Source organism: Boeremia exigua (genome assembly GCF_020726555.1).
Source record: "Boeremia exigua strain MPI-SDFR-AT-0100 chromosome Unknown C7974scaffold_6, whole genome shotgun sequence".
Classification (NCBI taxonomy): domain Eukaryota; kingdom Fungi; phylum Ascomycota; class Dothideomycetes; order Pleosporales; family Didymellaceae; genus Boeremia; species Boeremia exigua.
In genome coordinates this window covers 2,348,763-2,374,297 of record NW_025763523.1, presented here as the reverse complement: position 1 = coordinate 2,374,297, position 25,535 = coordinate 2,348,763, and the positions used below count along the sequence as shown (strand labels likewise).

The window sequence follows — 25,535 nt, the reverse complement described above, 5'->3', positions numbered from 1 at the left end:
ATGATTTTAGCGACACTGCTAGGTACGCGAACCGAGGACGCCCCGGCGCTGTCGCCTACTCCGATCATGTGCCCGCCTTAGGGGTGTTGTGACGTAGCGAGTCGACCCGCCGGCGAAGGGAAGGGAAAGACCTAACACCCGAAAAGAACCGGAAAAGTGGTGCCCAATGCTTGCGTTTCGTCCGTCATGAGCGGCGGCCGTTTAGTGACCCGCGCGCCTCGACTCGGCGATGACCTTGGACATCTCCTCGACCTTTCTCTTTGCGCGGCCGAAGGTACCGAGCTGGGTTGTGTTAGTGCATGTGCGTGGATGTGGATGGGAAGTGCGTGGAGGCGGTCCGGGTGGGGAGACGTACTCTCTTCTTCGCGAGACGACGGGCACGCTTGTCCTTGGAGTTGCGGAGGAGTTCGATGACGCGCTTCTCGTAGGGGGCAAGGCTGGGGGGTTGTTAGCGCAGTCCGAATGGAGTCCGAGGCTGAAGGCGGGCGGCAGGCTCTGCGTGCGCATATTGCTGTCGTCCACCTCCAATTGCAGTTCGACGTACCCAGCGACCTCACGGGTGATCTCCCTGACGAAAGCGGTGCGCTTGGACAAGAAACCCTTCCTCCTGGAGATCCTGGCGGCAGGAGTCCTGGGGGTAACCTCTGCGTGACCGTTAGCCTCTGTTCTGTGCCATCCTCCAAAATTTGCGCGGTGTCGGTTCGGGGTGTTCGGTGTGCGGCGGGCGGGAAGACGTACTGTGGCCAGCGTTGATGCCGGCAATAATGCCGGACTTCTGCTTGACGTCCTTCGGCATGTTGGCTGTTGTCGATGGGTTAGTTGGAGGTTCGAAGAGTGTGCGATGATAATTTGGGCTCGCCTGTGGGCGTGGTGCGCTTGGCAGCGCTAGCCGTAAGCAGCCCCGCAGCAGGTCCGGACGATGAACATCAAACTCTGCCAGCAGGCGTCCAGGAACACGCGACGAACTTTAGTCTTGAAAATTGCATTCATTCGCTGTAGCGATTTAACAGTGCACTTGTCAATGCGCCGAGGTATATTCAAGTATCTGACCATCTAACACCACCACGTCTATATCTTCGCGTCCGGCTTCCTCCTAGCAGCAGTGTTCCTCGATGCATCCAATACGAATCCAACATGATTACTCAATGCAACTAATTCGCCAGCTGCGTCACGGACCCAGATCCCGAGATCCATCCTCCCGTTCTTGACCTGCTTGAGCTCTGCGCGAACATTGAGCCACTTGACACCCTCGGCTGGAAGCGACTTCTTAACGTCGAGGTTCAGCAGCAGTGTCGGGTACCAGAAGGCTTTGTTCGTGTTCTTGAAGTTCTCGACAATCTGCGGGAACATGTCGGACGCGAAGCCTATTGAGCTTTGGTTGAAGTTTCGCCCGTCCGACCAGCAGATCCATTCATCTACGATGTTTGGTTTCACCGAGCCACCTCGAGGCAGGTAGAACTTGACCTGTGCTGTCGCCCTGCGGAACTTGGCGAATGGGACCTCTGTCCACTTCCACAGTGGATCTGTGTCTGTCTCCAGTTTGGCCAGGTCAACGGGAGGCGGTGCGGGCAGCAGCTCGTGCTGTGTGTCGAACGTGAAGCCCTCCTCTGCAGTGATGTTGGAGTTGGTCACGTAGGCCACAATCTCCTGGCGTCCTTCCTGCTCCATGCTCACGTGGACAATAGACGTTTGGCGGCCGAGTTTCACATCTTCGATTTTGAAGAGAGCCGGGCCAGTCTGAGTGCGCCGCAGAAACTCAACATGCAACGCAATGGTGTGCGGCTGGTTTTGCTTCGCCAGAGATGTGTCAAAGTGCATCTTGACAGCCTCAAGCAGACAACCGGTTACGTAGCCGCCATTCGGTACTAGTACAGCATACTTAGCATCGCGTCTCTTATTCACAGCAGCTCTGAACCTACCACTGCCGATGCACCAGTCATCATGCAGAACGCACGAATATGTGTCGGTCGATACCTTCTGTACCGCGGTCGCTTCCTCCCAGCCGGGCATTTTGACGGATGACAGGATACAGAAACAATAGATAACAACAGAGCAAAGACACACTCCCGCAAACCAAGCACGGTATCGGATGGACAGGGGCGCACCGAGTCGATGCAGCAACTACATGGCTGGTGAGGACCGATGCGCTAGCGCCGAAAACAGAAAGAGCCGCGGTTGCGGGGGAGGACCCCAGCTTCTCCGGCACTCTGTGCCCCAGCTAGCCGACAACACGGCATTCCGTCTCGGAGTTTGGCGTCACTGGCGTAACTGCCACAATGACTTCAAACTTCCTCGCCTCCATCGTGACTTGCTCTTCTCTCTAATCTAGGCAGTCTCAAGCTACAGCTCAATATGCCTTTCGAATCCCAGTTTCCCAGTGCACCTATTCCCGACGTGGACCTGTGGGCGTTTCTGTTCGAGAGGAAAGATAAGAACTTCTCGGACGACAAAGGTACACATGTCGGGATGGTTGAGGGAAATTGAAATACTGACACCCCCAGTAATCTACTTCGACCCATACACAAATCGTTCGTACACATATGCCCAAGTCAAGAACACAGCAATCGAGTTCGGCAAAGGCCTGAAGGGTTTATGGGATTGGCAGAAAGACGAGGTACTAGCACTCTACACACCGAACTGTATCGACACACCGGCGATAACATGGGGCTGTCACTGGGCTGGAGGCATCTTAAGCCCTGCCAACCCCAACTACACTGTTGAGGAGCTCGCGTTCCAGTTGAAAGACTCTGGCGCAAGGGCAATTGTCACCCAGCTGCCATTCATCAAAAATGCGCAGGCAGCAGCAAAGCAGGTCGGAATTCCGCTCGACAAGGTCATCATCATGGGCGACCAGAAAGACCCCTCCTACACAGTCAAGCACTTCACAAGTATTGTGAACACTGCAGGCTCGACAAAGTGGCGACGCACAAAAGCGAAGAACCCGGCAGAGGACCTGGCTTTCCTGGTGTACTCTTCCGGGACTACCGGCCACCCCAAGGGTGTCATGCTCACACACCGCAACATCGTCTCGAACACTATGATGATCAAGGCGGCAGAGGCAGGGAACCTGCTACCCACCGGCGGACCCACCGGCGAAGGCGACAAGCTGATCGCCTTTCTGCCCTTCTTCCACATTTACGGTATGTATCTATTTGCTTGCCTCGAACGAATGCTAACAGCACAGGCCTGACATGCATGATCCACCAGAGTCTCTACTCCGGCCTGCAGCTCGTAGTGATGCCCAAGTTCGACCTCGACGACTTCTGCCGCTTCATCCAGGACCTGAAAATCACATTCGCCTACGTGGTCCCGCCCGTCGTCCTGCTCCTCGGCAAGCACCCCGCGGTGGAAAAGTACAACCTGAGCACCATCCGCATGATGAACTCCGGCGCCGCGCCGCTGACAAGAGAGCTGGTCGACGCCGTCAACAAGCGCCTCGGCATTCCCATCAAGCAGGGCTACGGCCTCTCCGAGACCAGCCCAACAACCCACACCCAGCCGTGGGAAGACTGGAACAAGACCATTGGCTCCGTCGGCACGCTGCTGCCCTACCAAACCGCCAAATACATGTCCGCCGACGAGCAGGAGCTGCCCACCGGCGAAGTCGGCGAGCTGTGGATCAAGGGCCCAAATGTGTTCAAAGGCTATCTGAACAACCCCGCCGGCACCGCGAACGCGCTGACCGCCGACGGCTTCTTCAAGACCGGCGACGTGGGGTACCAGGACAAGAACGGCAACTTCTTCATCACAGACCGCGTCAAGGAGCTCATCAAGTACAAGGGCTTCCAGGTCCCGCCCGCCGAGCTGGAAGGCCTGCTGGTGTCGCACCCCGGCGTCGACGACGCGGCGGTCGTCGGCGTGTACGATAAGGACCAGGCGACGGAGCTGCCGCGCGCGTATATCGTGCCGAAGAGCGGCCTAGGCAAGGGCGACAAGGAGGCGCAGGAGATCGTCGAGTGGCTCGGGGCGAAGGTCGCGCACCACAAGAAGCTGCGCGGCGGGGTGCGGTTTGTCGACGAGGTGAGTCTTTTCCCGTGGTTGCGAGGATATCGCGGTGCGGTGCTAACAGTCGGCAGATTCCGAAGTCGGTGTCCGGGAAGATCTTGCGGCGCGTGCTGAAGCTGAAGGCCCAGGAGGAGATGGACGGCGCCGCGAAGGCGAAGCTGTAGGTCACAATGGATGTTAAAGCAATGCAATTAATAACTCGCTGGCTCGGTTGCGCACAATTTGCACGTCCGGCCTCGAGATGTGAGGGGAAATTGTTTTTTTTTGTGTGAGGATGAGGGGTGGGTTGGGGGACACCAGTGGGAGGACGTGGTCGAGGGACATGGTCGAACGAGTTTGTCGAACGATTTTGTCGAACAGTATAGTCAAGGATTTTGCAGAACCACGGAGGCGAGTAACTCGGGTAGGGGATTTCAATTGACCGATTTTGTTGAATAGTTTAGTAGAACACTGTCGTCGAATAATTTAACCCATCGAATTCGTCAAACAGTCTACTCAATTTGTGTTCTACATAGCTCGATTAACCAACTTTTACCGAACAACTCAATCAACCAACTTCGTCAAATGAGTTAATTAATAAAACCTGTCAGACAATGCAACCCAACAATACAGGCAACGGATTCAGTTAAAGAGTTTGTTAAGAGACTATGCCTGATCAATTAATTTGGAGAACAAACTAGCCATGGGAGAATTAAACTTAAGAAACAAACTTAAGAAACAATCCAGAGAAATTATTTAAAGAAATGATCGAGAGAGCTAAACGCAAGAAATAACCTAAAGGACTGAATTTCAAAAAACAAAATTGGCGTGCGGAAAGACGGGGCACCCCAGGTACTGAAGTGTCTTCCAGGATTGGCAAAGGCAACTACAACAGAGCATACCACGTTGAGGTGATCAACCATCGGAAGGTTATTGCAAAGATCCTTCCCCCCAGTGCTAGCCCAGAAGTACTTAACTACTTCATAAGAAGTAATAACGATAAAGTTTGCCCAAACCATCTCGGATATCCCTATACCAAAAGTCTCTACTTGGAATACTACTGTTGAAAACCCAGTACAGGCAGAAGAAATCATTATGAGCATTTTGCAGACGACTTGAGGTCTATTGCTTGCTATGAGATTGCTTAAATCAACCAATGCGTTATCCTTGCAGCAAGACCCCCACGTAATTAGGAGCATGTTCTGGGTCCACTTAGGACAATTGTCTTTACTTCTTAAGGAGTGTATAGTCTGTGTTGAGATGTACGTTGAGCTACCCTCCTAGTACTCTTCTGACTCAGATTCGCATTGGCGGAAAGCAACACTTCAACACAAATGATTTGTGACCGTATCATTTCTCGCTAGCGCATATTCAGCAGCACACTGAAGAGACAGAGGTGTTTAAGGAAGGCAGGAATGTCAGGAAAGCTTGGGTGGTGTGCTGACTGGTGAGATCTACTCGATGAACGAAACTTTCAGGGCCGTTGAGGCATCTCAAGCAATGCAAGCTGCTGGGCTGAGTGACTGAAAGACGAAGAGCGACGCGACTTTGACCAGACAGCCGCTTTGGGTATCACATCTTGGTGATATGCACTGTCAAAGTTCAGTTGAGCTATACTTCACATGTTGTAGTGCATGCCACTGTACCTCGGAGAGTCTGTGGATGCCCATCTCAGGAGGCGGACTCATCAAAAGCCCATTTTGGAAGGGAATTTGCGCTTTGCCATCCACCGTGATTTTTCAGCCACCCCACAGCGACTTCCAACAGTTGATGCTGGTGATAGTGACCCACTCCATGAGTCAACACGTGAAAACGCGACCAACACCTTGCGCCATGCCCAATACGACCAAATCAAATCAGAACTCTGAAACCAATAGGTGCAGCACACAATTAATCATCGATGTCAACTTACCGGGGCACCTATATCGCTCAAGCGTACTCGAAATCCGGCATACAATTCACGACATCCCCTCCAAACTCTCGTGCTCACCATCGGAATAAACCCAATCCACCCCAACCACGAGCAAGTTCCTACTTCCCCGTCCCATCCCATCACGACTCCAACCAACTCTCATCCCGCTGACAAAACAATTGCTGACTCACCCACCCTGCATCTCGGAATACCCCAACTCCACCCACTAGCGGCACTCGCTCCCCACTCCGAACACCTATGAAATCCCATATCGCATACCGCCGCAGTGACTGGCCATTCAACGACAGTACCGCACCTGTTATTCCGCTACTGCGGGTGTGTTAAGCTTTCGGACACATAGTGGGTCTACACATGGCGGGTCGCTCGCTTGACGCGTGACGCACGCGTCGGCATTGACGCCTGGCTGCTGGCGCAGATGCGGGATGGCGTCTTGAGCTTGAATTGCAAGTGGTTGGGTCAAGCCACGAGAGGATCGGTGACGGAGATGTAAGTGTTAGGGCGCGTGGTGAAGAGTCATTCCGACGCAGGATTAGCAAGCTGGAATAGAAGTTTTCAAGGTAAGGGAAGGTGAGATGGCCGTACATAAGACTGAGGAGCGCGTGGTGGTGAGCATCACATCAAGCATCTCGTTAAGCATTCCAGCGGCAGCAAAAGCAGACTCAAAGTCCAAGGGCCGTCGCTCAACATCTTCAATTTCCACACTCTATTGCAGTAGTTGAGTCGCAACAACCTCCCAAACCTTTAGCAACACACGATGTCTTCCGTACATGCATCGAACGGCTCGTCCGCCCAAAAATCTCCCTCGTCGACACCCACATATACAGCGCCTTCGTCATACGCGCCATCAGACGCTTCCTCCATCAAGAGCACGTCTTCGACGGTGAAGAAGCATCTACTTTCCGTCTTCAACCGGCAACGTACGTCATGGATCTTAGTGACTTCGTCGTTATATGCTAATTCAAGCAGCAAAGTCCAGCAGCACACCGGTGCCGACCACAAGGGGACCAATTGGGAAGGATGGATTGACGAACGAGGAGAAGAGTATCAGGAACGCAGCGCGGGCGAGCTATTACTCGACACTCTGATAATATGGGCCTGAAACGCCGTTGAGAAGATGTGGAATGCTTTTGTTGGTAGAAGAAAGGTCTGGTCCGTAGACATCAGCCAGAGGCTGGCGCGACGACGTAATACAAAATGACCCAGTCACATGGGTCTCTATTTCTCTTTTCAAAACAGGTCCTGCGTGTTGTTCCATGCGGCGCCATCCAGCCAGGTCAAGAAGTCCTCTGCTTGCGTGGGAATAGGCTCCATACCGTCCAGCATGGGGATATCAAAGAATCCGGAGCCCGTAACGGGTGCCAGAGCGCCAACTTCGCTCCCTAGATTGCTACCTATGGGCGGTGGTTCGTAGTTCAGCACCTCGTCGAGTACCATGGCGAGCATCTTGTTGAGTTCGGTGCAGAGCTTGTGGTTCCCGTCGCCGGGCAGAATGAGCCATTCGAGTGAGGAGGTGAGAACGGAGAGGTTGCGGATGACGTCGGCACGGAAGACGGTGTCGGGAAGGGGCACGCCTTCGATGGTTGATTTGCGGAGTTCGAGCGCGAGGACGCCGGCAGCAGGGAAGCAGTAGAACATAATGACTGTTGCGAAGTGGCGTCTCGTCTCATAGGCGCCATTGAGGGGCTTAGTAAAGACGAGCGCGGTCGAGAGGAGTTTCAGGGAGACGTCAAGGAGGGCAGGGAGCGCTTGTTGTGTCTGGCGCTGGAGGAGTCGTTGGATCTGGAAATGCGTGTGAAGATATTCGAGATAGGCAGAAATCAAGCGGACCGTAATGCCTGCGCCGAGGCGGTGCCAAGCGGAGTCGTCGTCGTACATCTCGTAGCGGAGGTGGGTTGGAAGGCCCTCCCAATACTGAGTACATTCGGCTGATATCGTTCTGCAAGACTATTAGTCTTTGATAGTGAGCCCTTGAAACTGTTGGGCATACCTCATGTTGTGAGCTACGTCACTGTCTTTCTCTCCAGACAATGACTGCTCTAATAGTCGCTCTTTGAAGACTGCATGCTGACAGCGTAAGCGTATGCAGGTTGACGGATGAATGTGACCGTCTGTGTTCCAGCCACTTCCATCCAGTCTCGACAGTGCCATGTTGATGACTTCTGGGTCCTCAGAAACGATGACATCGTCGCTGACATCGAGTAGCTGTTTACGGTCGCTATATCGCCATCCAATCATGGGAGGTCGACCGAAGAAAGTGGCGAGGGTTTTGTCGATTCGGTACACGGCTGAATAGACTCGCCGCCTTGCTTCGCGTAGGAACAAAGGTTCAGTATTGGCTCGCTCCGTGTATCCTGCTTCGCAATGCATACCCGCGGCATACAGAGCCGACACACTATCACCTAGTCGCCGCCATGTACCATGATCTAGTTCGTCTTAGCTGTCTGATGAAGACCGGCAAGCTTGGTACGTACAATTGTCGCCGTAGAAGTTACTAATTATCAGCATGTTTGTGTAAATTAGCCACACCATGATGTCGTTGACAGCTCCGTGTATCTGGCAAAGGTGTATGCAGTCATTGGACGCATGGATCATATCTTCAATTAGTTCATCTCTGTCAAGCCTGGTCCCATCATCAAGGGTGAAAATTGGGTCGTGTGGTGAGGTGAATTGCGCATTGGAGCACACGATTGCCAGTATAAGTCCCAATGTCTCCCATCTCAAGTTCTTCCCAGTGAATAGCGTGTGAAACTCTGACGGGCGCATATTGGCTGGTACTCTCATTGGTCGCGCAGTATTCCTCGTCATCTCTGCGTACATGGCGACCACGTCGTTCTCTGTGTTCGCGAGCTGTGCCAGGTCGAGTCTCAATTGCGGCAGAGCAGATATGACAAGTGGGCCTATCAATGCGGATGCTTTCTGTTGCTCAAAGTACATGTTAAAAGTCTTTTCAAAAAAGGAGATTGGCAGAAGCCTGGTGACGACGGAGTGGCCTATGCCGATTTGACAATGGCGGCCTCCGAGAACAGTTCTGTCAGAAACTGAAGGTGTTCTACTCGTCCTCTCTGACGGTTGCTCGTGCACACTTTCTGGCAGTGGCTGCTCTTCAACGAATACGCTGGCATAGCTGGTAGAGCCAAGGAAGAACCCTCTTGTAGGGTCTTGGGTAGGTTTAGTACCCCCTGCTCTTGCGGTGGTCTCTGGTGGTGTTGGCCAAGAATTGACCAGATCATTTCTGAGTGTGGGAGGGCTTAGTGTCAAGGGTGCAAGTCTCTCAGAACCTCCAGGATGCCCACTGAGCTTTCGACGGCGAGGCTCAGGCTTCTTGCGTGGAGTGCCTGCAGGCTTTGTCATGGGATTCGGATGATAGAAGCACTTTGATGGTCAACATGTTGCAGCGCATTCATGACGATCACGCCCTCACTTGCTCGGCGATGCCCCGTGTTTGACATTTTTGGCATGTTGGTGTGGTGTGATCGCACCGAATCTTTGAGATCCTGCACGGTTCACAGCTGGGATCTGGTCAGTCTGGCTGCATGTCTCGGAATATTAACAAACCTTCTAGGCTTTCCGTTCCTTCTGAGCTCCCTCGACATGTCGAAATCTATCCGATACTAGCCGAGCGCAATAGTAATAGGTACAATGGCCTAGGTACTGCTGTTGAGATTGCACGCTCATGTCGCGTTCTCATGACTCCGAAGTCAAAAGTTTACTCCGACTGTGGAGCGCATCGCAAGTCCGAGTGGGTGACACAGCAAGTGCGGCCAACGATTGGGTGACTGCTATAAAAGAGTGGATCATCGGCATAATTGCGCTTTTGTTTGTCTGCAGCTCGTGCCAGCACTTGAAGCAGTCACAAATGTTGCTTGATGTTGCCTGTTGGATCTTTGCATCAAAATCTGATTGCTGACCGTTACACTTGAGTTTGGCGTTCACCAAGGCACCTTCGCAAAGTTGCGGTCAGCGTAAGTACAGTACAGTTGGTGAACAGCCACCCCTCGACAGCCTGAAACATGCGGTGCCTTTCCAACGGCTTCACAACATCTCAACGTCTGTGATAAACCGACGCATGTACAACCTGCCAACTTCAGAGTTGTCAAAATGTCAAAAACTCAAAAAGCTGCGCAGCGGATGCGGTTACGTTTCGCAGCCGTGCGTTGGCAATCGACGGCTGCAATGTGCCCATGACACTGGCACTGCTGGCGTCAACTGGCTGACATGGGCTGTTGCAGATCACCTGGAGCAAACCATTGGCTCCAGCTCCTTGAGACTTGCCACCTTCCCACGCCTGCAGCAAATGCTGGCTGTGAATGTCAGCCAGTGCTGCAACAGAGCCGCAAACAATAACAGCAAGCAGGCTGTGTCTCTCCCTCGCCTTCAGCAGCTGTGCGACTTGCAATTTGCGTCGCGAACACCGCCTTTTGATGAAACCCGAGCTTAGCGAGCGAGGCGCAGTGCAGCTCGAAAGGAACCTCGAGGCCTCAGGCTAATATCGAGGTCTGATAGCGCTCGAGCGGTACGTTTCAAAATCGAAGCCTGACTGCCTTGCGAAAAACGCGATCAGCAAGCGCAAGCCCGGCCGACGACGGTGAGTTGCATCTCGAATTCTGATTCAAACTTCCGGGTGGAGCGCAGCGCGAGCGTCCGTTGCGGTTTGGTGCGACCCGGGTGCTATGCAGACAACTGCAGCTAAGCCAATAGCTGCATTTCGCGCCATCCTCCTCACCGGTGGACGTGGGGCGTGAGATGCGCTCAGGAATTGCCAGTCGTGCATCCTTCACTCTTCATTCTCAGCCGCGTTGGAGTGGTTCTTCTTTGCGCATCCTCCCCCAACTGGTGCTGAAAGCCCTCTGTCTGCCCGGACCACCCGTCTCTTCCTGCCTGCTAACCGTGCAGTCTGGCCCGTTCGAAGTATCACAAGCCGTGAATCTTTGCGGATCTCACACTTAGGGCCATCAGGCCGAAGAACGAGCGCTGCGCATCATTTTGTCAGGCAACTCAGGAGCTAAAGTCATCGGCTTGAGGGTCCTCTGATCCTGCTTGGGCGCTCATAGCGATCCTTTGCGCATCATGTCCGCTTTCCCTCCCCAGTACCCATATCAGCCACAATTTCTTTACGAGCAGTCTGTGTTCCAGTCTTCCCACAATGGCGCCCGTCGGTCAAAGACACCTTCAGAGTCGTTGATCGGCCATACCGGATACTCTTCTCCTGGTGGTTACTCTCCTGGTCCTCTCATAACCACGCCGCCGCCCCTAAGCCGCAACCCGTCTCAGCAGCCAGTACCACCGCAGGAGCAACTGCCGGATCAATCATTCTGGGACAATGGCAGCTTCTCAAACTCCCCAACTTCCGTGAGGACACCGGATAACGAATCTTTTGAAGTTGAAATGCTGGATTCAGACATCGGGCGGTTCTACCAACAGGACGCCAGCATCATGACGACTCAGAGCCCTCACAACAACATCCCGGCTGTGGACTCAAACATGTTCTTCAATGACCACAGTAAGTTAGGCATGAGGTTTGAACACTTTTATGCTGATAGGCCTAGCAATTCAAGAGGCTCTTAACTCCTCCATGGCTCAACACTACCAACAGCAGTTTAGTATGCAAGCTGCTCAGCAACAGAACACCATGTCCGCTCAGCCTCAGGGTGCTTTCTTCAGCGGAAACTACACTACCCAACCACATCAACAAACTCAACAACACCAGCAAGAGCCGTGGAATGCCCAAGGTCCCTCAAGGTTTGGGATGGTTCCCCGACCTGGTCATGTCATGTTTGATCCCGTTTCCGACCCTACGTTGTACACGGATTTCCTCAATGATGACGTCAACTTCTGGACTGCAAACTTCACTGATCCCACCGCCCTCGTCTCGCCGAGCGAGCCTATGGTGCCACCTCAGGACATCATGTTCGGCTTCACTACGCAGAACTATGCGCACCGGCCACAGCATCGCGGATCCCAAGGGTCTTTCATTCAAAGCCCAGTAGAAATGCGCTTCAATGGAGCACTGCAGTCGCCGAATCAAACCAGCTTTGTTAACTACGATGCATCATCAGCCCTCATTACAGACAGCTACATTGTACCAAACCAGCTCATCCCAACATCGCCGTCTACATCTTCGATTGGGAACTACTCGCAATCGTTCTACCAGCCCGCGGCCAGCCCGCAGGCCTCAGCGCCAAGCCCTGGAAGTTCGGACGGCAAGCTTTCACATCAACACTCAGACTTCGAAATGTTCGAGACCATACCGACACATCAACCGAACATAGCCATGTTCCCGCCTTCTCAGTCATCGACCAGGGGGAGTGCGTCGCCTGCGCAGCCTATTCCTGAGATCTCATTCGATGTATCCCCGGAGCCTGAGCACCTCAGACGAGAATCCACCTCGAAAATGATGAACAAATCAGGTGGTCGGGCGCTAGGTACACACCTTGACCCCAGAGTTGCGAAATCTGCGCACGACATGCGAAAGATTGTAGCGTGCTGGCACTGTGTGCTTCAACGAGACAAGTGCGGACCCGGAGATACCTGCGAGAGGTGCCAAAAGAGGTCGCAACGACCAAACGCCGACTGTGGATTGGGATGCTCACGTGTCAAGCTTATCGACTTGGGCGCTGCATTCATTCCCCACCTGGTCTCGCAAATGCACGAAGACTCTTTCCTGACGGCGTTTGTCACTCAGCACATCCATCAATGGAACCACGTGGAACTCACGGTCATGATGACTTGTGGTCAGGACAACATGCCTCGAATCCCAGTCAAGGTTTACGAATTCATCCCTAAGGGCGATATGCTCTTGTGCCAGATCCAGTATCGAACAGATCCAGGGTCGAACAAGCGGGTCATGTATCGGAAGCAGAGCCCACCGCTGGGAATGGTTCACATCAACTACGGCGAAGAGAAGAAGTACGAGAAGTATGTCAGCGATATCGTGGACAACCATCTGGATGCTTTTGGCGAGCTTTGCTGGAAAGAAGACGACAACGACTTTCAACAGAAGCTTTTCAGACTGATGACAAGGGTCAAGCCAAAGAACGAAGACGAGCAGAAACTGTTCCGTGAGGTCAACCGTTTGATCGTCGTCACTTTCATCATGTCGCATACCCTCACCATTGCGCCCGAGACCAAATACGCCACGCTGGCACGCATGCATTCCTTCAATGGGCACGACCAGGACTACACATCACCACGCATGACCAACCGTCAGCTCAAATACTTCTTCTCCAGAATCCAACGGACTATCCAAAACGCGCTTTTGAACAAGCTGCAGCAGATCTTCAAGTCGTCCAAAGGCTGCGACAAGTGGTTGGCTGCATTCATCACCATCGTTGGCATGTGCATGGCGCTTGAGGATCAACAAAAGACGATCCACCTTGTTCAAACGACCAAGTCGACGACAGAGGGGCTTGATGTGCGCGATGCACAAGCCCAGGCGGACCACGCCAATCGGGACATCGATGCCCAGATGCATTTCATCCAGCAGGTGTTCAGATGGAAGTACAACCGCAAACACAACCCACTGCTGAACGCCGACCATGACTGGGAGAAAGAGGCTGGGTTTGGCGATGCATCAAGCGTGAGCTTTGTACGCCAGGTCGCGCAGTTGGTAAAGGAGAACAGTGAGTATCCTCGTCTACAGTATCTCCGGCAAATTGCTAATCACGTCACAGCCGACTACCTCCAGCACCGCGGAGCTGTTAGTATTTCGTCCGACAACCAGACACAGTACACAGCACGACTCGTCGGCAAGTTCTTGATGTCTTTCTGGATGCCGCAATAATTGCATCGCTCCCAGCAAAGTTTCTTTCTACAACGTTATCCTCAGTCCTTGTGGACTCAGATACGCCTTTAGCGATACTGTGCACTTTCATTGTTCGCTCCTACAGCATTTCGCACTGAAATACGTTATACAACCTGCATCACCAGGCACGATTAACGACCCCTTATGTCACGACCTCACGGTTACATCAAAATTATTGTTGTTCTGCTTTTATCAAGGGAGGTATACCCGTATCCACTAGGTATTTCGGCCTCATGGGCCCGCTATCAGAACAGCGCAGCGTGCAGCATCGATGGAATATTAATAATTCATGATTGATATGTTTCACCTATCAGTTGCAATGCAAGTGACTCCGTACGTACTGTAGACAGCACTGGGCCCCGCTATGACACGCGTGGCAAGCCTTGCTGCGCGCCTTACCGGTCATTGTGGACCCGTGGACGCATCCCCCAGTCTTCTACGTTGGACTACGTCTGGGCCGCGCAAGGCTGAAATCGCCCGCCCCGGCTTTTGCGGGATGGCGATGCTCGTGTCTGGCACAGCCACCACTTTGTGTATTGCTTTGGAAGGGTTTGCGCAGGCGCACGTGACCAGGCTGAAGTTTCTGGGAGGAAAGTGGAATACTGCGAGGACGTCTCTTGGTATTATCGAGAGTCAACGCAATTCGTCATTGCCCAAGGTGTACCAGCTTTAATGAGAGATAAATGCCGAAGATGTTTGTACTGTGAAGTACATGCGAAACACCGATGCTGAATCTTACTTGGCGTCAACGTCCACCTCGGTGTTGTATATACTTTGGATTTCCAGGCTCGGATTGCAAGTATAGCTAGGCGCACGTCGGCCAAATAGAAAACGCGATCTGTAGCACTCATTTCGATGGTCGCTTAGCAAGCGAACGCAACCTTTATTTACCTGGATATCCTGACGAGCTCAGAAAGGGGCCGAAGTACATTTCAGTCAGCAATTCGTGAAAAACAACAGCAGGAAGATGGAAGCTTATCTGCAATGCGTGCATGGAGGCCGTTCACCATTGATCCGCATGCGGCAGACGTCACAGCACGATTCAAGCGACTCATCAAGCAAGAATTGTAAGCTTGAGCACGGTACTATGTACGGTCGGTCCTAGCGCCGCATAGCGTGTCGACGAGGACGTCACATGAGTGCGCGAAACTCCGGAAGCAGACAGCCCATTAAAGTTTGCATCGACATAAAACATAACGAACACGTCATGTTCCTTCGGACGTGTGTTCGTCCACTCCTCACTAGTCTCATTTACTTTGCATTTGGTCCCTTTACAACATGAGTGGAATGGCGGTAGCGCAGCCGCCCACACGACAGCACGCGTCTGCGGCGTCACGGAACCTGCTGAACCTTGACTGCAGCGCAGATTTGAGACTGTATCGACGAAACCTCGGCCCGGGCGTGCAGGCGAAATGCTTCGAGAAGACGAGCGACACGATACGCGCACAGCTAGACCACCATCGGGCGTTTCTGCTTCGCCATCGTCGAGATGGACGGACCTCTGGCTTGCCCAGTCCTGTTCCGCGACTTGAGGTCCCGCAGGCCATGCCCGGCATCGATGCCGCCGCGACGCAAATGAACGTGCCGACCACCAAGTACCACACCGCGTCGCATCCTCGACCACTGCAGATCCTTTCGCAACCACATGCACCACAACAAGCACCTTCGGTACCGCAATGGGAAAGGCCGTTTCCTGGGAACGTAAGCACATACCCAGTAGACCTCCGGCGAGCGTTGGAAGAGTGTGCTCGATATGAACACAAGTACGAGCCGCACACTGTGTACGAGATTGTGATGCACGTTACTGGCGAACGCGGAGAACATAGCGTGATCGGAAGCTCTGGGAGCCTGCAAGAAGCCAACCTGCTACTCGCCCGAATGTTCCTGTTCGAAGGATATCGGGATTACGGTGATGATGCTACTTATGAAGTATCGAACGATGGCAGTCTCAGAGTCAGTGTTGTGGCGGAAGGATGGCAGCGTGGAGAAATGACAATAACGGTTGAACGAAACTCGGTGCGACCTGGGCCAAAGCGTCGATAAATTGGCATGGTACATGAAGGATCACAACATCCATCTCGCTGTTCACACGACGGCCCCAGACCTGTGTTTACCGCTGAAGTAAGGGCTTGCTCGCTGCCCAACCCTTTTTCCCTCTTCCGCTGTGGCCCAGGCCCATGCCAAGCACGAATGCAAGCCTCAGGAACAACGGGCCGACAGTCGTCACCCAAGTCACCCAGTCCTGAAGGCGCCAGTTGCCTGGCGAAAACATCTCTCGCGTTCCTACCTCCGCCCACACTGCGTACAGGTGCCCAGCATCGCACAGCACCATCCCGAAGAGGAGCACCTTCCAGACGTGCACGTCGTGCACCACACGGAGCGTGACAGCCTGGTTGAATGCAAACAAAATGTACGTTGAAGCGAGCTGGTCGTATACAATTCGAGAGTCCCGATGCCACGCTGTGGTGATGGGCATGTATTCGTGGTATACTGTTGGATGAACCCAGAGGTACCGGGCGCCATTTAACGCCATGGCCGGCTCGATCCAGAGGAACCACAGCCGGTAGATGACCGGGATGTTCGGAGGCGTCATTAAGGCTCAATCGGTCCGAGGCCGCTGGGATACGCTAAGGCACGTAGAAATTGGGGATACGGGCAGCGTTCACAGCGGGATGCTCGACGGTGGAATACTCGAGCAGCGCAACGGCGAGGCTGGAGAGGATATGGTGGCCATGCCTTTGGAGTGGGATTGCGAAATGCGTGCTGGAACAGTTCTGGCATGCAAGGAGAAACACCAGGGCGCAATTGCAACACCACCAAGCGATGCTATTGATCTTGGCCTCGCCGTCATTTCCACACAAGATACATCTCCTGAATACCAATGTATAAACACGTGTTCATGCAATTCCTTGGTGGTCTCAGAACCAGCAGAGTCCGTGAAGCTCCAGCAAGCGACCACGACATGCAGCGTGACCATTGGTGGGAACGTCTCCCCTGCATTCGACAGCAAGCAGCAAACCTGCTTGTTTGGGAAGTCACGACACGGCAGTAGGTGGAAAGTGTTCCCGCCCAATCATTCACACCGACGAGAGATCGTGCTCGGACAGGCACCACGTCTCATTTCGCGTACATATTTGACGCACCCGTTCAATCTAAGCATGTGCTACCGTCGCTGCATCTTGCCAGATCTCGCGCGTGGCTCTGAAATCGCCCAATATGCTGGCTAAGACAGAACATTCTCGATGCTCGGCGCGTCTAAGTTATGAATCACGTCATAGAGGGAGCTACGCGGGTGTGCCTGCTGTAGACTATAGTTGTACCAACAAGCTGGAGTCTGATTAACTTCTGTCACCCCAGCCGCTACTAATTCCGGCTTGGATTTCCGCCAGACGATCTGTTTGTTTGTTTACTGTACGGCGCAGCATGCCGCTCCAACCAAGGCGCTCAGGGTCCACCACAGAGAAAGCGTGCCATGTCGGCAGCGACCCGAGAACCTCCCAGCACCAGCTCGAAGCGGGTCTTGCGTAGAACATACCTGAAACGTCGATGCGAGCAAGAAACCGGTCGGCCGCCCAAGCAGAGTTTTCTGCATGCGCCTATCATCGAGAATTTTGCGAGACATCGGATTGTCAGAGAATGCCATCACGATGGCTCACTAACATCGCCCTAGCTAGCCGCCTCAGCGCCGTCTCCCACGTGTAAGAGCCTCACTGTGTGCCGAGCGTCTGAAGCGGTCGCTCTCGGCGACAGTGGTAGCTCTCGAGGCCGTCCAACGTGCGCAGGGCTGTAAGCGTAACGGCCCGCCGTGATTGGCTTGGGAAGCTGCGAGGTTCGTTGTCTGCCTATGAACTCCCACGTTTTCAACCTGGTTGGGCGCTGCGGTGCCAGGTTGCATGTGAGCGTGATATATAGTGATGGTCAATTTCAGCGGTCCGCGGCCAGACACTGTGTGCGCGGTATTATCTGCGACTTTGTGTGGGTGACGTCAGGCGTCGCGGGGTGCTCCAATGTTTTCCTGCCCACGCCTAAAGCTTGTGAGGGTCCACGTTTTGTTGGAGACGCCCCTGCTCAACCACGCTCGCATTCGCTCAGCAAAACCAAGGAAGTTCTCTTCCGCCCGCTAGGCGCACCCTCATTCGTTTGTGACTACTTAACCGTAGGTCATGCCCTCCCGCGCGCCCTCAGCGTCGCGAATATATTTCGGGCGGAGTGCTTGACCATTCACAGATTCCTCGCATCTGCAGTGCATACTTAGCCACCTATACCCTCGAACCGCCCCTGCGACTTCGCCTGCGACTCACCTAGAGGTCGAGTGAGCCGCCATAAGAACGTCCTCACCTATATACCGTTACCACCAAGCGACGCCGCGACCCCGCCAGTGCGTCGGACCACCGCCCACCATGACAACCTTTGTGGTGTCATTGTAAGCGCTCTGCTCTGTATGCAGCCTCAGACTGACTGGGAAGATTTCTTCCTTACACAGTAGACTTCCACGAGTCGAAATCAGCAGAGTCCGGCTCCAAGCATGCGCCTGCTTCAGCTGCCCCGCCCAAGAAGCTGATAGACGCGGGGAGACAATCCTCGAAGAACAGCCTCCAAGATGCACAGGAACCGCCGAGCGTCCTTCGGCAGGCGCCGCCCACGCACATAAATCTGCCCAAGACGCCGCTGTCCATGCTGGAGCAGGATGACTTTTTCACCCCCGCCCAGCCGAGCGCCGCGACGCACTTCCCCAAGCCGCAAGACCCCCGGAGTCTGGTGCGCAGCGACGCCCACATTCCCGAGTGGGGTGGCAGCGGCCTCTTCTTCAACCAGCCGCAATCGCGAGCCGACCCCGCGCCGCCAGACACGATTCTCGAGTACGCGAAGGCACAGGAGCGGGCGCAGATCCTCAAGGAGCGCCAGAAGGGCCCCGTGCACGCCGAGCAGAGGCTCGCAGACCCCCGGTGGGCCGCAGACTACACAGTTGTGCCCGCGGTCCAGGGCAATGGTGGCCTGGCCAACGCCGTCCGCGCGGCCGTCGACAACAAGTGCCTCAAGGACGTGCTCTCCGTGGGGCTGATCGGGTTTCCCACCGACAGCATCAACGAGGAGAAGAAGTCGGAGATCTACGAGAAGCTGGAGGACGAGCACGCCGCGCTGACCGTCTTCGTCAGCGACAAGGACTTCGACGGCCACTACGCGCATTTTTGCAAGACCATCCTGTGGCCCGTCTTCCACTATGTCATTCCCGACCACCCCAAGAGCAAGGCGTTCCTGGACCACTCGTGGGTCTTCTACGTCAAGGTGAACCAGGCGTTCGCCGACAAGGTCGTCAAAAACTATAAGCGTGGTGATATTATTTGGGTGCACGACTACCACCTCTGTCTTGTGCCCCAGATGATCCGCCAGAAGCTGCCAGACGCGCAGATTGGCTTCTTCCTGCACACTGCGTTCCCCTCGTCGGAAGTCTTCCGCTGCCTGGCTGCGCGAAAGGAGCTGCTCGACGGCATGCTCGGCTCGAACCTGGTTGCCTTCCAGACTCCCGAGTACGCACACCACTTCCTCCAGACATGCAGCCGTATTCTCTCTGTTGAAGCTACCGAGGAGGGCGTCCAGCTCGACACACGTTTCGTCAACGTCTGGTCCTCGCCCATTGGTATTGACCCCCGCGCACTCGCCATCGCCCGCGAAGAGCCCGAGGTCTTGGAGTGGATACAGACCATGCAGAAGCGCTACGAAGGCAAGAAGGTCATTGTCGCGCGTGACAAGCTCGACAACATCCGTGGTGTGCGCCAGAAGCTGCTGTCGTACGAACTTTTCCTCAACAAGAACCCGCAGTGGAAAGACAAGGTCGTTCTCATCCAGGTTGCTACGTCGACAACAGAGGATCCTGAGCTCGCTGCGACTGTGTCTGAGATTGTCACTCGTATCGACGCAGTCCACTCCACGCTCACGCATAACCCGCTCGTCTTCCTCAGGCAAGACATCGCGTTCTCGCAGTACCTCGCTCTTCTCTCTATCGCTGACGCTCTTGCAATCACCTCCCTCCGCGAAGGCATGAACCTGACCTGCCACGAGTTTGTCATCTGCCAGGACGGCCGCGCCAGCGCCAAGAAGCACGCGCCCGTCATTCTCAGTGAGTTCACGGGCAGTGCGTCCATCTTCGACGGTGCTGAGCTGGCTGTCAACCCCTGGGACTACGGCGGCATTGCCGAGGCGTTCAAGCAGGCCCTGGAGATGAGCGAGGGGGAGAAGGAGAAGCGCTACGCAAAGCTGCGTAACCAGGTCATGCACCACACCGGCGACTACTGGGTCAGTAATCTCAGCGTGTTCCTCGCCAAGGTCCATGAGGAGCAGTACCGCCGCGACACTATGTCCATCCCCCGGTTGTCAACCAGCAGGCTCTCAGCCTCGTACGAGCAGACGTCGAGACGCGTCTTCCTCCTCGACTACGAGGGCACGCTCGCTTCGTACGGCTCGGTCAAGAGCACTGTCCTGACTAACACGGAGCGCGTCATCGACGTCCTGCGCGAGCTGGTCGCCGACAAGAAGAACGCAGTCTACGTCATGAGCGGCCGCACCGTCCAAGAGACCGAACTGCTGTTTGACCGCCTGCCCAACCTGGGCATCATCGCCGAGAACGGCTGCTTCCTGCGCGAGCCCAACTCGGACGAATGGATCCAGTTCCCCAACGAAGAAAAGACGATCAAGTGGAAAGACTCGGTCAAGCCCATCCTCCAATACTACCTCGAGCGCGTCGAAGGCAGCCGCGTCGAAGAGCGCCACTGCTCGATCCTCTTCCGCTACGACAACGCCTCGGACCCCGACGCCTCGACGCGCCACGCCGGCGACTGCGCAAACCACATCAACGACGCGTGCGAGCAGCAGCGCGTCAAAGCGATCCCCTCGCGCGACTACGTCATCATCGAGCCCATCGACTTTGACAAGTCGACTGCGGCCCAGCACGTCTTCGCCAAGCACGCGTCCCCGCCAGATTTCCTCTTCGTCGCGGGCAACGATCGCGACGACGAGGTGGTGTTTAAGTGGGCGAAGAAGCTGAGCGAGGACAATGCGGTGCCGCACGTGCAGACGGTGACGGTGGGCGATCGCAATTCGGTCGCGCTTTCGACGCTGCCGAACGGGACTACTGGTGAGTTTTCCGTCCTTTCCCCCCGATAACGTCGGGAAGGAAGTAAAGTAAACGTGTGGGATGTGTACTGACGCTCAACAGGCCTCATAGGCGTCCTCAAGAAACTAGCAAAGCTCCAGTCATAGTCTGGCCCGGAGCTGCGCCGGCGCCGGGCTGCCGCTGCGTGCTGCGTGGACGAGGCGCCCCGGCGCCCGCTGACGCTGGGGTTGGCGCTTCGGCGCGATTCGGTGATGCAGTAGTGAGGGTTTTCTGTGTCTGAGTATAGGGGGGGTTGGGGGGGTTTTAGATGGGGGTGTTGCAGGTATAGTGGGGTGCTGTGAAGGAGGGTTGATGTCTGATGGGGGTGTTGCGGGTGAAGATATGATGGTACGAAGGTATGAAGATATGACGGTATGGCGGTACGGAGGCATTTTGTAGTTCTTCCCGCTCTCTCACTACTCATCCTACTCCTTATACCTTGCCATACTTCCATTACTCCTACTCACTAGGTTCCTTGTGTTGGATGTGAGTCGCCACTCATACCGCTTGCGCATGCACAAGCCGCTGTATATCTCGCAGCTCAACATGTGTGCATCAGACGTGTCAATCTACAAGATCAGAGCGCATTGCATCAGAACGGGCAGAGTTGCATGTGAACAAAGAAGTAAATTCGTGTCTACCCATATCTGCCTCATAACACGCCGGATATCCCCCCCTGAACGCCAGAAATGCACATGTCCCTACTGCACACAACACGCAATGCACGCCCACACACACCTCCCCTAGAATCTCTCCTTCATCCGCCCCGCCACCGTCCGCAGGTTGCCATACACCTTACTCGGATTCTGCCCCAAAATCAGACTCACAATACTCTCCCTCGCAACATGGATATTCTTAAACCCGCCCAAGATATGCACCTTCGCATCCGCCAGCACCACGCGCGTGCGACTCGCATTCTCAATCGCGAACCGCGTCTTGCCGTCCTTGCCTGCGATGCGGCCGATTGCGCGCCCGAGATGTTCGCCCTGCAGCGTCTTCACGTCTTTGATCTCGAAGGTCTCGATGTACAGGTCGTCGAGGCGGAGGAGCGCGATGGCGTCGTCGACGTCGAAGCCGAGGGTGAAGGCGCGCAGGAAGTCGGCGCCTTTTTGGAGGGCGCTGGGCGAGGTGGTGAGAGAGGAGGTGCGCAGTTCGACGCTGCGGGTTTTCGTGTTCATGCGGACTTGCAGGTGTAGGTGCTCGACGAGCGGGGGCTGGGATTGTATCAGTATATCATATCATATGTTATATCGCTGTGCGGAGCAGGCAAACGCACGTAGATCTTCGGCCAGGCGGTCTTGAGCGGCGTCAGGCGGTGCGGCGGGATCGGCACTTTGCGTGTTTCGCGGCGGAAGGCGAGCGGCGTGTTGGCGCTCGGGGCGAACTGTGGGCGCCCGCTTTCGTCCAGCATGGCGGTGTCGCTCGTCAGGGGCGCGTCGGGCTGCGCGGCCGAGGCGACGGCGTGCATGTCCAGCAGGGCGGCCGAGGCGGTGGGCTCGTCGCCGGGGAGGTCGGGGCTGGCGAAGGCGGCGGCGAGCTCGGAGGGGCGGCGCTGGAGCGCGGTGGGGGCAGGCATGGTGGGTTGTTCGTGGTGTGGAGTGTTTGAGTGGTGGTGAGTGCTGCGGTATCGAGTGCTGGTGAGTGCTGCGGATGTCAAAAAGCTCGAAGTCGCGGGCGGGGCTATCGATAAGCCAAAATTTCAAGCGCTGGGTTGGTTGGCTTCGGCTAGCGGCTGCGGCCGGCGGTCCGCCCATCAAGATTCCTCAGCCCATGACGACGTGAACGGCACCGCGCCTGGAGCTCCGCTGCGAACAGAACCCGCGCCCGATTCTTCCTCAATCGCTTCTTCAACAGAAGCCCGACGCCCGCGACTCCGATCCCGCGTAGCCATGTGGTTGCGAAGCCGACCATGAGCCGCCATGCCGCCCCGTCGCCCGCCGTGCTGCGGCGCGCCCTGCCCCAGCTGCGCCAGACCGTCCCGCGCCTCGATGTCTGCGGGACGAGGAGATGGGCCCCGAGCCGGACGATAGCGAGTTGGACGCCCGCGGCGAGCGTCGCGGCGCCGCTGCTGAAGACGCCCTCCGCCGTCCACCCGTCACATGTCAGACCCGCCAGCGTCACCGTCGCCGCCCGCGCAGCGTGGAGAAGACACGCCTCGTCGCCCGCCGACCGCAGCAAGAGCGCGGAAACACACACATCCCCCGCGGGCACGCCTGGGAGTAAGGGCGCGGAAACACACACACCGCCTGCGGCAGATGCCTCGCACGCAAACACGTCTGGCCACACACCACCAACCACACCAACACCCACACCCGCACCCACGCCCGACGCGAAGCATGACGGCCTCCTCGACCGCCTCCCGCACGTCCCACACCTCTACCGCCCCTCCAAGGCCGAGCTGCTGGCCGCCGCGTCCGGCTTCTGGTCGCGCATGAAGGTGCGCTTCAAGTGGCTCACCATCCGCAGCAACCGCAACTTCAACGCCGACGAGCTGTACGCCCTGTTCTCGTGGATCCTGGCCGCCCACGTCGCCTGGGTCATCCTCGGTACCACCACCTTCTTCATGCTGACCGTGTTCCTCATCAACACGGCCTTCTCGCAGGAGACGCTCGCCAAGTGGATCGGCAACTACCTGACCAAGTCGTCCGGCATCAAGGTCGTCTTCGAGACGGCCGTCGTGCCCAAGTGGAAGGACGGCGTCATCTCCTTCCGCAAAGTCTTTGTCTCGCGCCGCCCGGGCCAGGGCCGCGGCAAGGTCAGCAAGGGCTCGCAGACGTCGGCCGCCGCCGAGGCCGCCATCGCCGCCAAGGACGGCGTCGACGTCGTTGAGGAGGACACCAACTACACCCAGTTCGACGTGTCCATGGACACCGTCAACGTCACCCTGTCCTTCTCCAAGTGGTGGAACGGCAAGGGCCTGCTCAAGGACGTCGAGATCAAGGGCATCCGCGGCGTCATCGACCGCACCGCCGTCCACACCGTCGAGGGCGTCGACCCGCGCTCCTACAAGCACGAGCACGACGCCGGCGACTTCGAGCTCGACTCGTTCAAGATGGAGGACCTGCTCGTCACCATCCACCAGCCCGACGGCTTCCGTCCCTTCCCCGTCAGCATCTACTCGTGCGAGCTGCCGCAGCTGCGCAAGCAGTGGCTGTTCTACGACTTCCTGTCCGCCGACCTCATGTCCGGCTCCTACGACGGCTCGCTGTTCACCGTGCACCCGCGCCAGACGCACAACTACACGGGCACCCAGCTGCGCGACGGCCGCGACGCCGACGCCGACGCCGCCTCCACCTGGAAAAAACACAGCCGCATCCGCATCGACGCGCTCGCCATCGACCACCTCAACGCCGGCTACGACGGGCCCTTCTCCTGGATCCACGAGGGCAACGTCGACATCGTCGCCGACATCATGCTGCCCGCCGACTCGTCCGAGTCGCTCGCCAAAGTCATCGGCGCCATGTACGACTCGCTCGAAGCCACCGTCAGCGCCAACGGCCGCGTCATCCGGCACCACTTCTCCGACCACGCGGCGCATTTCGCGGACGCGCACGACGAGGAGCCCCCGGAGGCCACCGAGGTCCCGCGGTTTGTTATCATGGATCTGCGCGTCTCCCTCAACGATGTGCGCGCCGCGGTTCCGATCTTCACCCGCGATATCTCGTATGTGAATAATGCCCTCGTGAGGCCGATTGTCGCGTATATTAATTCAAAGCGCACGTTTATCCCGGTCAATTGCAGGGTGGTCAAGGATGTGGGCGAGTTTGATGGGTCGTGGACGCTGTATGATAGTGGGTTGATGGAGGAGGTGTCGCGTGAGGTATGTATTGCGAGCGAGCGGAGCGAGCGGAGTGAACGCAGTGAGCGTCGTGCGCTGCAGTGGAGTCAAATTGACCGAACTGTCGTGCACGAAGCGAACTACAACGAACGAAGCGAACCGCAACGAACAAAGAGTCTTCATGAACTGTGCTAACACAACCCAGATGTACGACGCCTTCGCCCGCGACGTCCTCGACGACCGCACCGTGCGCAAGCGCCGCATCAAGAAGGTCGGCATCTGGACGCTGCAGCTCGCGGCGCAGGCGCTTTTCTTGGGGCTTGCGGGGAACATGGCGTAGACGCAGCCGCAGACGCAGACGCCGCCCCCGAAGAAACGCAGCCGGCAAGCAAGCACACAGCACGCGACACACGGCTCGCTGGCCATCACGACACATGGCCGGACATGCTTTCCATCGCCAGTCGTGCAAATAGAATAGGAATGTGGTGCGGGAGAAGTGCAAGAGCACGATACCCCAATGACAACTACAATAACAATCGCAGCTACGGCTACGGCTACAGCTACAACGAGGCCTCGACAATCGAGGACCGACGACCGCACGAGGACCGCGGAAGAGGCAATGAGATGGAACGGTGCATATACCCGCACGTGTACGATACTATACGCCACGTTACGCTACGACCCGCTTCCACGATACCATACACACACATATTCACATCATCGTTTTTTTATGCACGGCGTTAAGGGGTTCAAGGGCTTGAGGATCTGGGGTTTGGGGGTTTCTGGGATTGACGGATGGGGGGCGTGAAGGGGGGTGTATGAAGGGATGAGATGGGGTGCATGGATATGGTTGAACGGAGGGATGCAAGGATGGCGGGATATAGATGGA

The 25,535-nt window shown here is 55.9% G+C and overlaps 10 protein-coding genes across 10 annotated transcripts; 5 read left to right on the top strand and 5 right to left on the bottom strand.

Moving 5' to 3' along the window:
- Positions 1–201: 201 nt before the first annotated feature.
- On the bottom strand, positions 202–796 carry C7974DRAFT_376611 (ribosomal protein L36e; the record flags this gene model as incomplete). Its single annotated transcript, XM_046140285.1, has 4 exons — positions 202–282; positions 356–437; positions 545–644; positions 739–796. The coding sequence occupies 4 exons, from the start codon at positions 794–796 to the stop codon at positions 202–204; spliced, it is 321 nt and encodes a 106-aa protein (XP_045997593.1).
- Positions 797–1,068: 272 nt separating this feature from the next.
- C7974DRAFT_312076 (thioesterase-like superfamily-domain-containing protein) lies at positions 1,069–2,010 on the bottom strand (the record flags this gene model as incomplete). The annotated part of the gene is made up of 2 exons (XM_046138341.1): positions 1,069–1,865; positions 1,920–2,010. 2 exons carry the CDS (start codon positions 2,008–2,010, stop codon positions 1,069–1,071), a joined length of 888 nt encoding a protein of 295 aa, XP_045997592.1.
- A 342-nt stretch (positions 2,011–2,352) lies between these two features.
- C7974DRAFT_413581 (4-coumarate-CoA ligase-like protein) lies at positions 2,353–4,169 on the top strand (the record flags this gene model as incomplete). Its single annotated transcript, XM_046143742.1, has 4 exons — positions 2,353–2,452; positions 2,502–3,140; positions 3,185–4,020; positions 4,077–4,169. The coding sequence occupies 4 exons, from the start codon at positions 2,353–2,355 to the stop codon at positions 4,167–4,169; spliced, it is 1,668 nt and encodes a 555-aa protein (XP_045997591.1).
- Positions 4,170–7,144: 2,975 nt separating this feature from the next.
- C7974DRAFT_413579 (uncharacterized protein) lies at positions 7,145–9,268 on the bottom strand (the record flags this gene model as incomplete). Its single annotated transcript, XM_046143741.1, has 3 exons — positions 7,145–7,853; positions 7,905–8,340; positions 8,389–9,268. The coding sequence occupies 3 exons, from the start codon at positions 9,266–9,268 to the stop codon at positions 7,145–7,147; spliced, it is 2,025 nt and encodes a 674-aa protein (XP_045997590.1).
- Positions 9,269–10,644: 1,376 nt separating this feature from the next.
- On the top strand, positions 10,645–14,009 carry C7974DRAFT_395298 (uncharacterized protein). The gene is made up of 3 exons (XM_046141974.1): positions 10,645–11,417; positions 11,464–13,536; positions 13,588–14,009. Exons 1-3 carry the CDS (start codon positions 10,985–10,987, stop codon positions 13,695–13,697), a joined length of 2,616 nt encoding a protein of 871 aa, XP_045997589.1. The 5' UTR covers positions 10,645–10,984; the 3' UTR covers positions 13,698–14,009.
- Positions 14,010–14,820: 811 nt separating this feature from the next.
- Positions 14,821–16,023, top strand: C7974DRAFT_193736 (uncharacterized protein). The gene has a single exon (XM_046136642.1). The coding sequence runs from the start codon at positions 14,997–14,999 to the stop codon at positions 15,759–15,761; it is 765 nt and encodes a 254-aa protein (XP_045997588.1). The 5' UTR covers positions 14,821–14,996; the 3' UTR covers positions 15,762–16,023.
- On the bottom strand, positions 15,829–16,311 carry C7974DRAFT_311840 (uncharacterized protein; the record flags this gene model as incomplete). The annotated part of the gene is made up of 1 exon (XM_046138325.1): positions 15,829–16,311. One exon carries the CDS (start codon positions 16,309–16,311, stop codon positions 15,829–15,831), a length of 483 nt encoding a protein of 160 aa, XP_045997587.1.
- Positions 16,312–18,183: 1,872 nt separating this feature from the next.
- On the top strand, positions 18,184–21,130 carry C7974DRAFT_193749 (glycosyltransferase family 20-domain-containing protein). Its single transcript, XM_046136643.1, has 2 exons — positions 18,184–20,850; positions 20,932–21,130. The coding sequence occupies exons 1-2, from the start codon at positions 18,393–18,395 to the stop codon at positions 20,973–20,975; spliced, it is 2,502 nt and encodes an 833-aa protein (XP_045997586.1). The 5' UTR covers positions 18,184–18,392; the 3' UTR covers positions 20,976–21,130.
- Positions 21,131–21,480: 350 nt separating this feature from the next.
- On the bottom strand, positions 21,481–22,524 carry C7974DRAFT_395289 (Pre-rRNA-processing protein PNO1). Its single transcript, XM_046141973.1, has 2 exons — positions 22,145–22,524; positions 21,481–22,082 (listed from the first exon to the last, which is right to left on the bottom strand). The coding sequence occupies exons 1-2, from the start codon at positions 22,442–22,444 to the stop codon at positions 21,612–21,614; spliced, it is 771 nt and encodes a 256-aa protein (XP_045997585.1). The 5' UTR covers positions 22,445–22,524; the 3' UTR covers positions 21,481–21,611.
- An 82-nt stretch (positions 22,525–22,606) lies between these two features.
- C7974DRAFT_395287 (mitochondrial distribution and morphology protein-domain-containing protein) lies at positions 22,607–25,208 on the top strand. Its single transcript, XM_046141972.1, has 2 exons — positions 22,607–24,688; positions 24,852–25,208. Exons 1-2 carry the CDS (start codon positions 22,778–22,780, stop codon positions 24,984–24,986), a joined length of 2,046 nt encoding a protein of 681 aa, XP_045997584.1. The 5' UTR covers positions 22,607–22,777; the 3' UTR covers positions 24,987–25,208.
- The last annotated feature ends 327 nt before the right edge of the window (positions 25,209–25,535 follow it).

What these genes read in the sequence shown, in the direction of transcription:
- C7974DRAFT_395298 (XM_046141974.1), top strand. Translation starts at nt 10,985, where the DNA reads ATGTCCGCTTTCCCTCCCCAGTACCCATATCAGCCACAATTTCTTTAC. An exon ending in CATGTTCTTCAATGACCACA is followed by an intron (nt 11,418 to 11,463) that starts GTAAGTTAGGCA and finishes TGATAGGCCTAG; the next exon opens with CAATTCAAGAGGCTCTTAAC. An exon ending in GCAGTTGGTAAAGGAGAACA is followed by an intron (nt 13,537 to 13,587) that starts GTGAGTATCCTC and finishes ATCACGTCACAG; the next exon opens with CCGACTACCTCCAGCACCGC.
- C7974DRAFT_193736 (XM_046136642.1), top strand. Translation starts at nt 14,997, where the DNA reads ATGAGTGGAATGGCGGTAGCGCAGCCGCCCACACGACAGCACGCGTCT.
- C7974DRAFT_193749 (XM_046136643.1), top strand. Translation starts at nt 18,393, where the DNA reads ATGCTGGAGCAGGATGACTTTTTCACCCCCGCCCAGCCGAGCGCCGCG. An exon ending in GCTGCCGAACGGGACTACTG is followed by an intron (nt 20,851 to 20,931) that starts GTGAGTTTTCCG and finishes GACGCTCAACAG; the next exon opens with GCCTCATAGGCGTCCTCAAG.
- C7974DRAFT_395289 (XM_046141973.1), bottom strand. Translation starts at nt 22,444, where the DNA reads ATGCCTGCCCCCACCGCGCTCCAGCGCCGCCCCTCCGAGCTCGCCGCC. An exon ending in CCGCCTGGCCGAAGATCTAC is followed by an intron (nt 22,083 to 22,144) that starts GTGCGTTTGCCT and finishes ATACAATCCCAG; the next exon opens with CCCCCGCTCGTCGAGCACCT.
- C7974DRAFT_395287 (XM_046141972.1), top strand. Translation starts at nt 22,778, where the DNA reads ATGAGCCGCCATGCCGCCCCGTCGCCCGCCGTGCTGCGGCGCGCCCTG. An exon ending in TGGAGGAGGTGTCGCGTGAG is followed by an intron (nt 24,689 to 24,851) that starts GTATGTATTGCG and finishes AACACAACCCAG; the next exon opens with ATGTACGACGCCTTCGCCCG.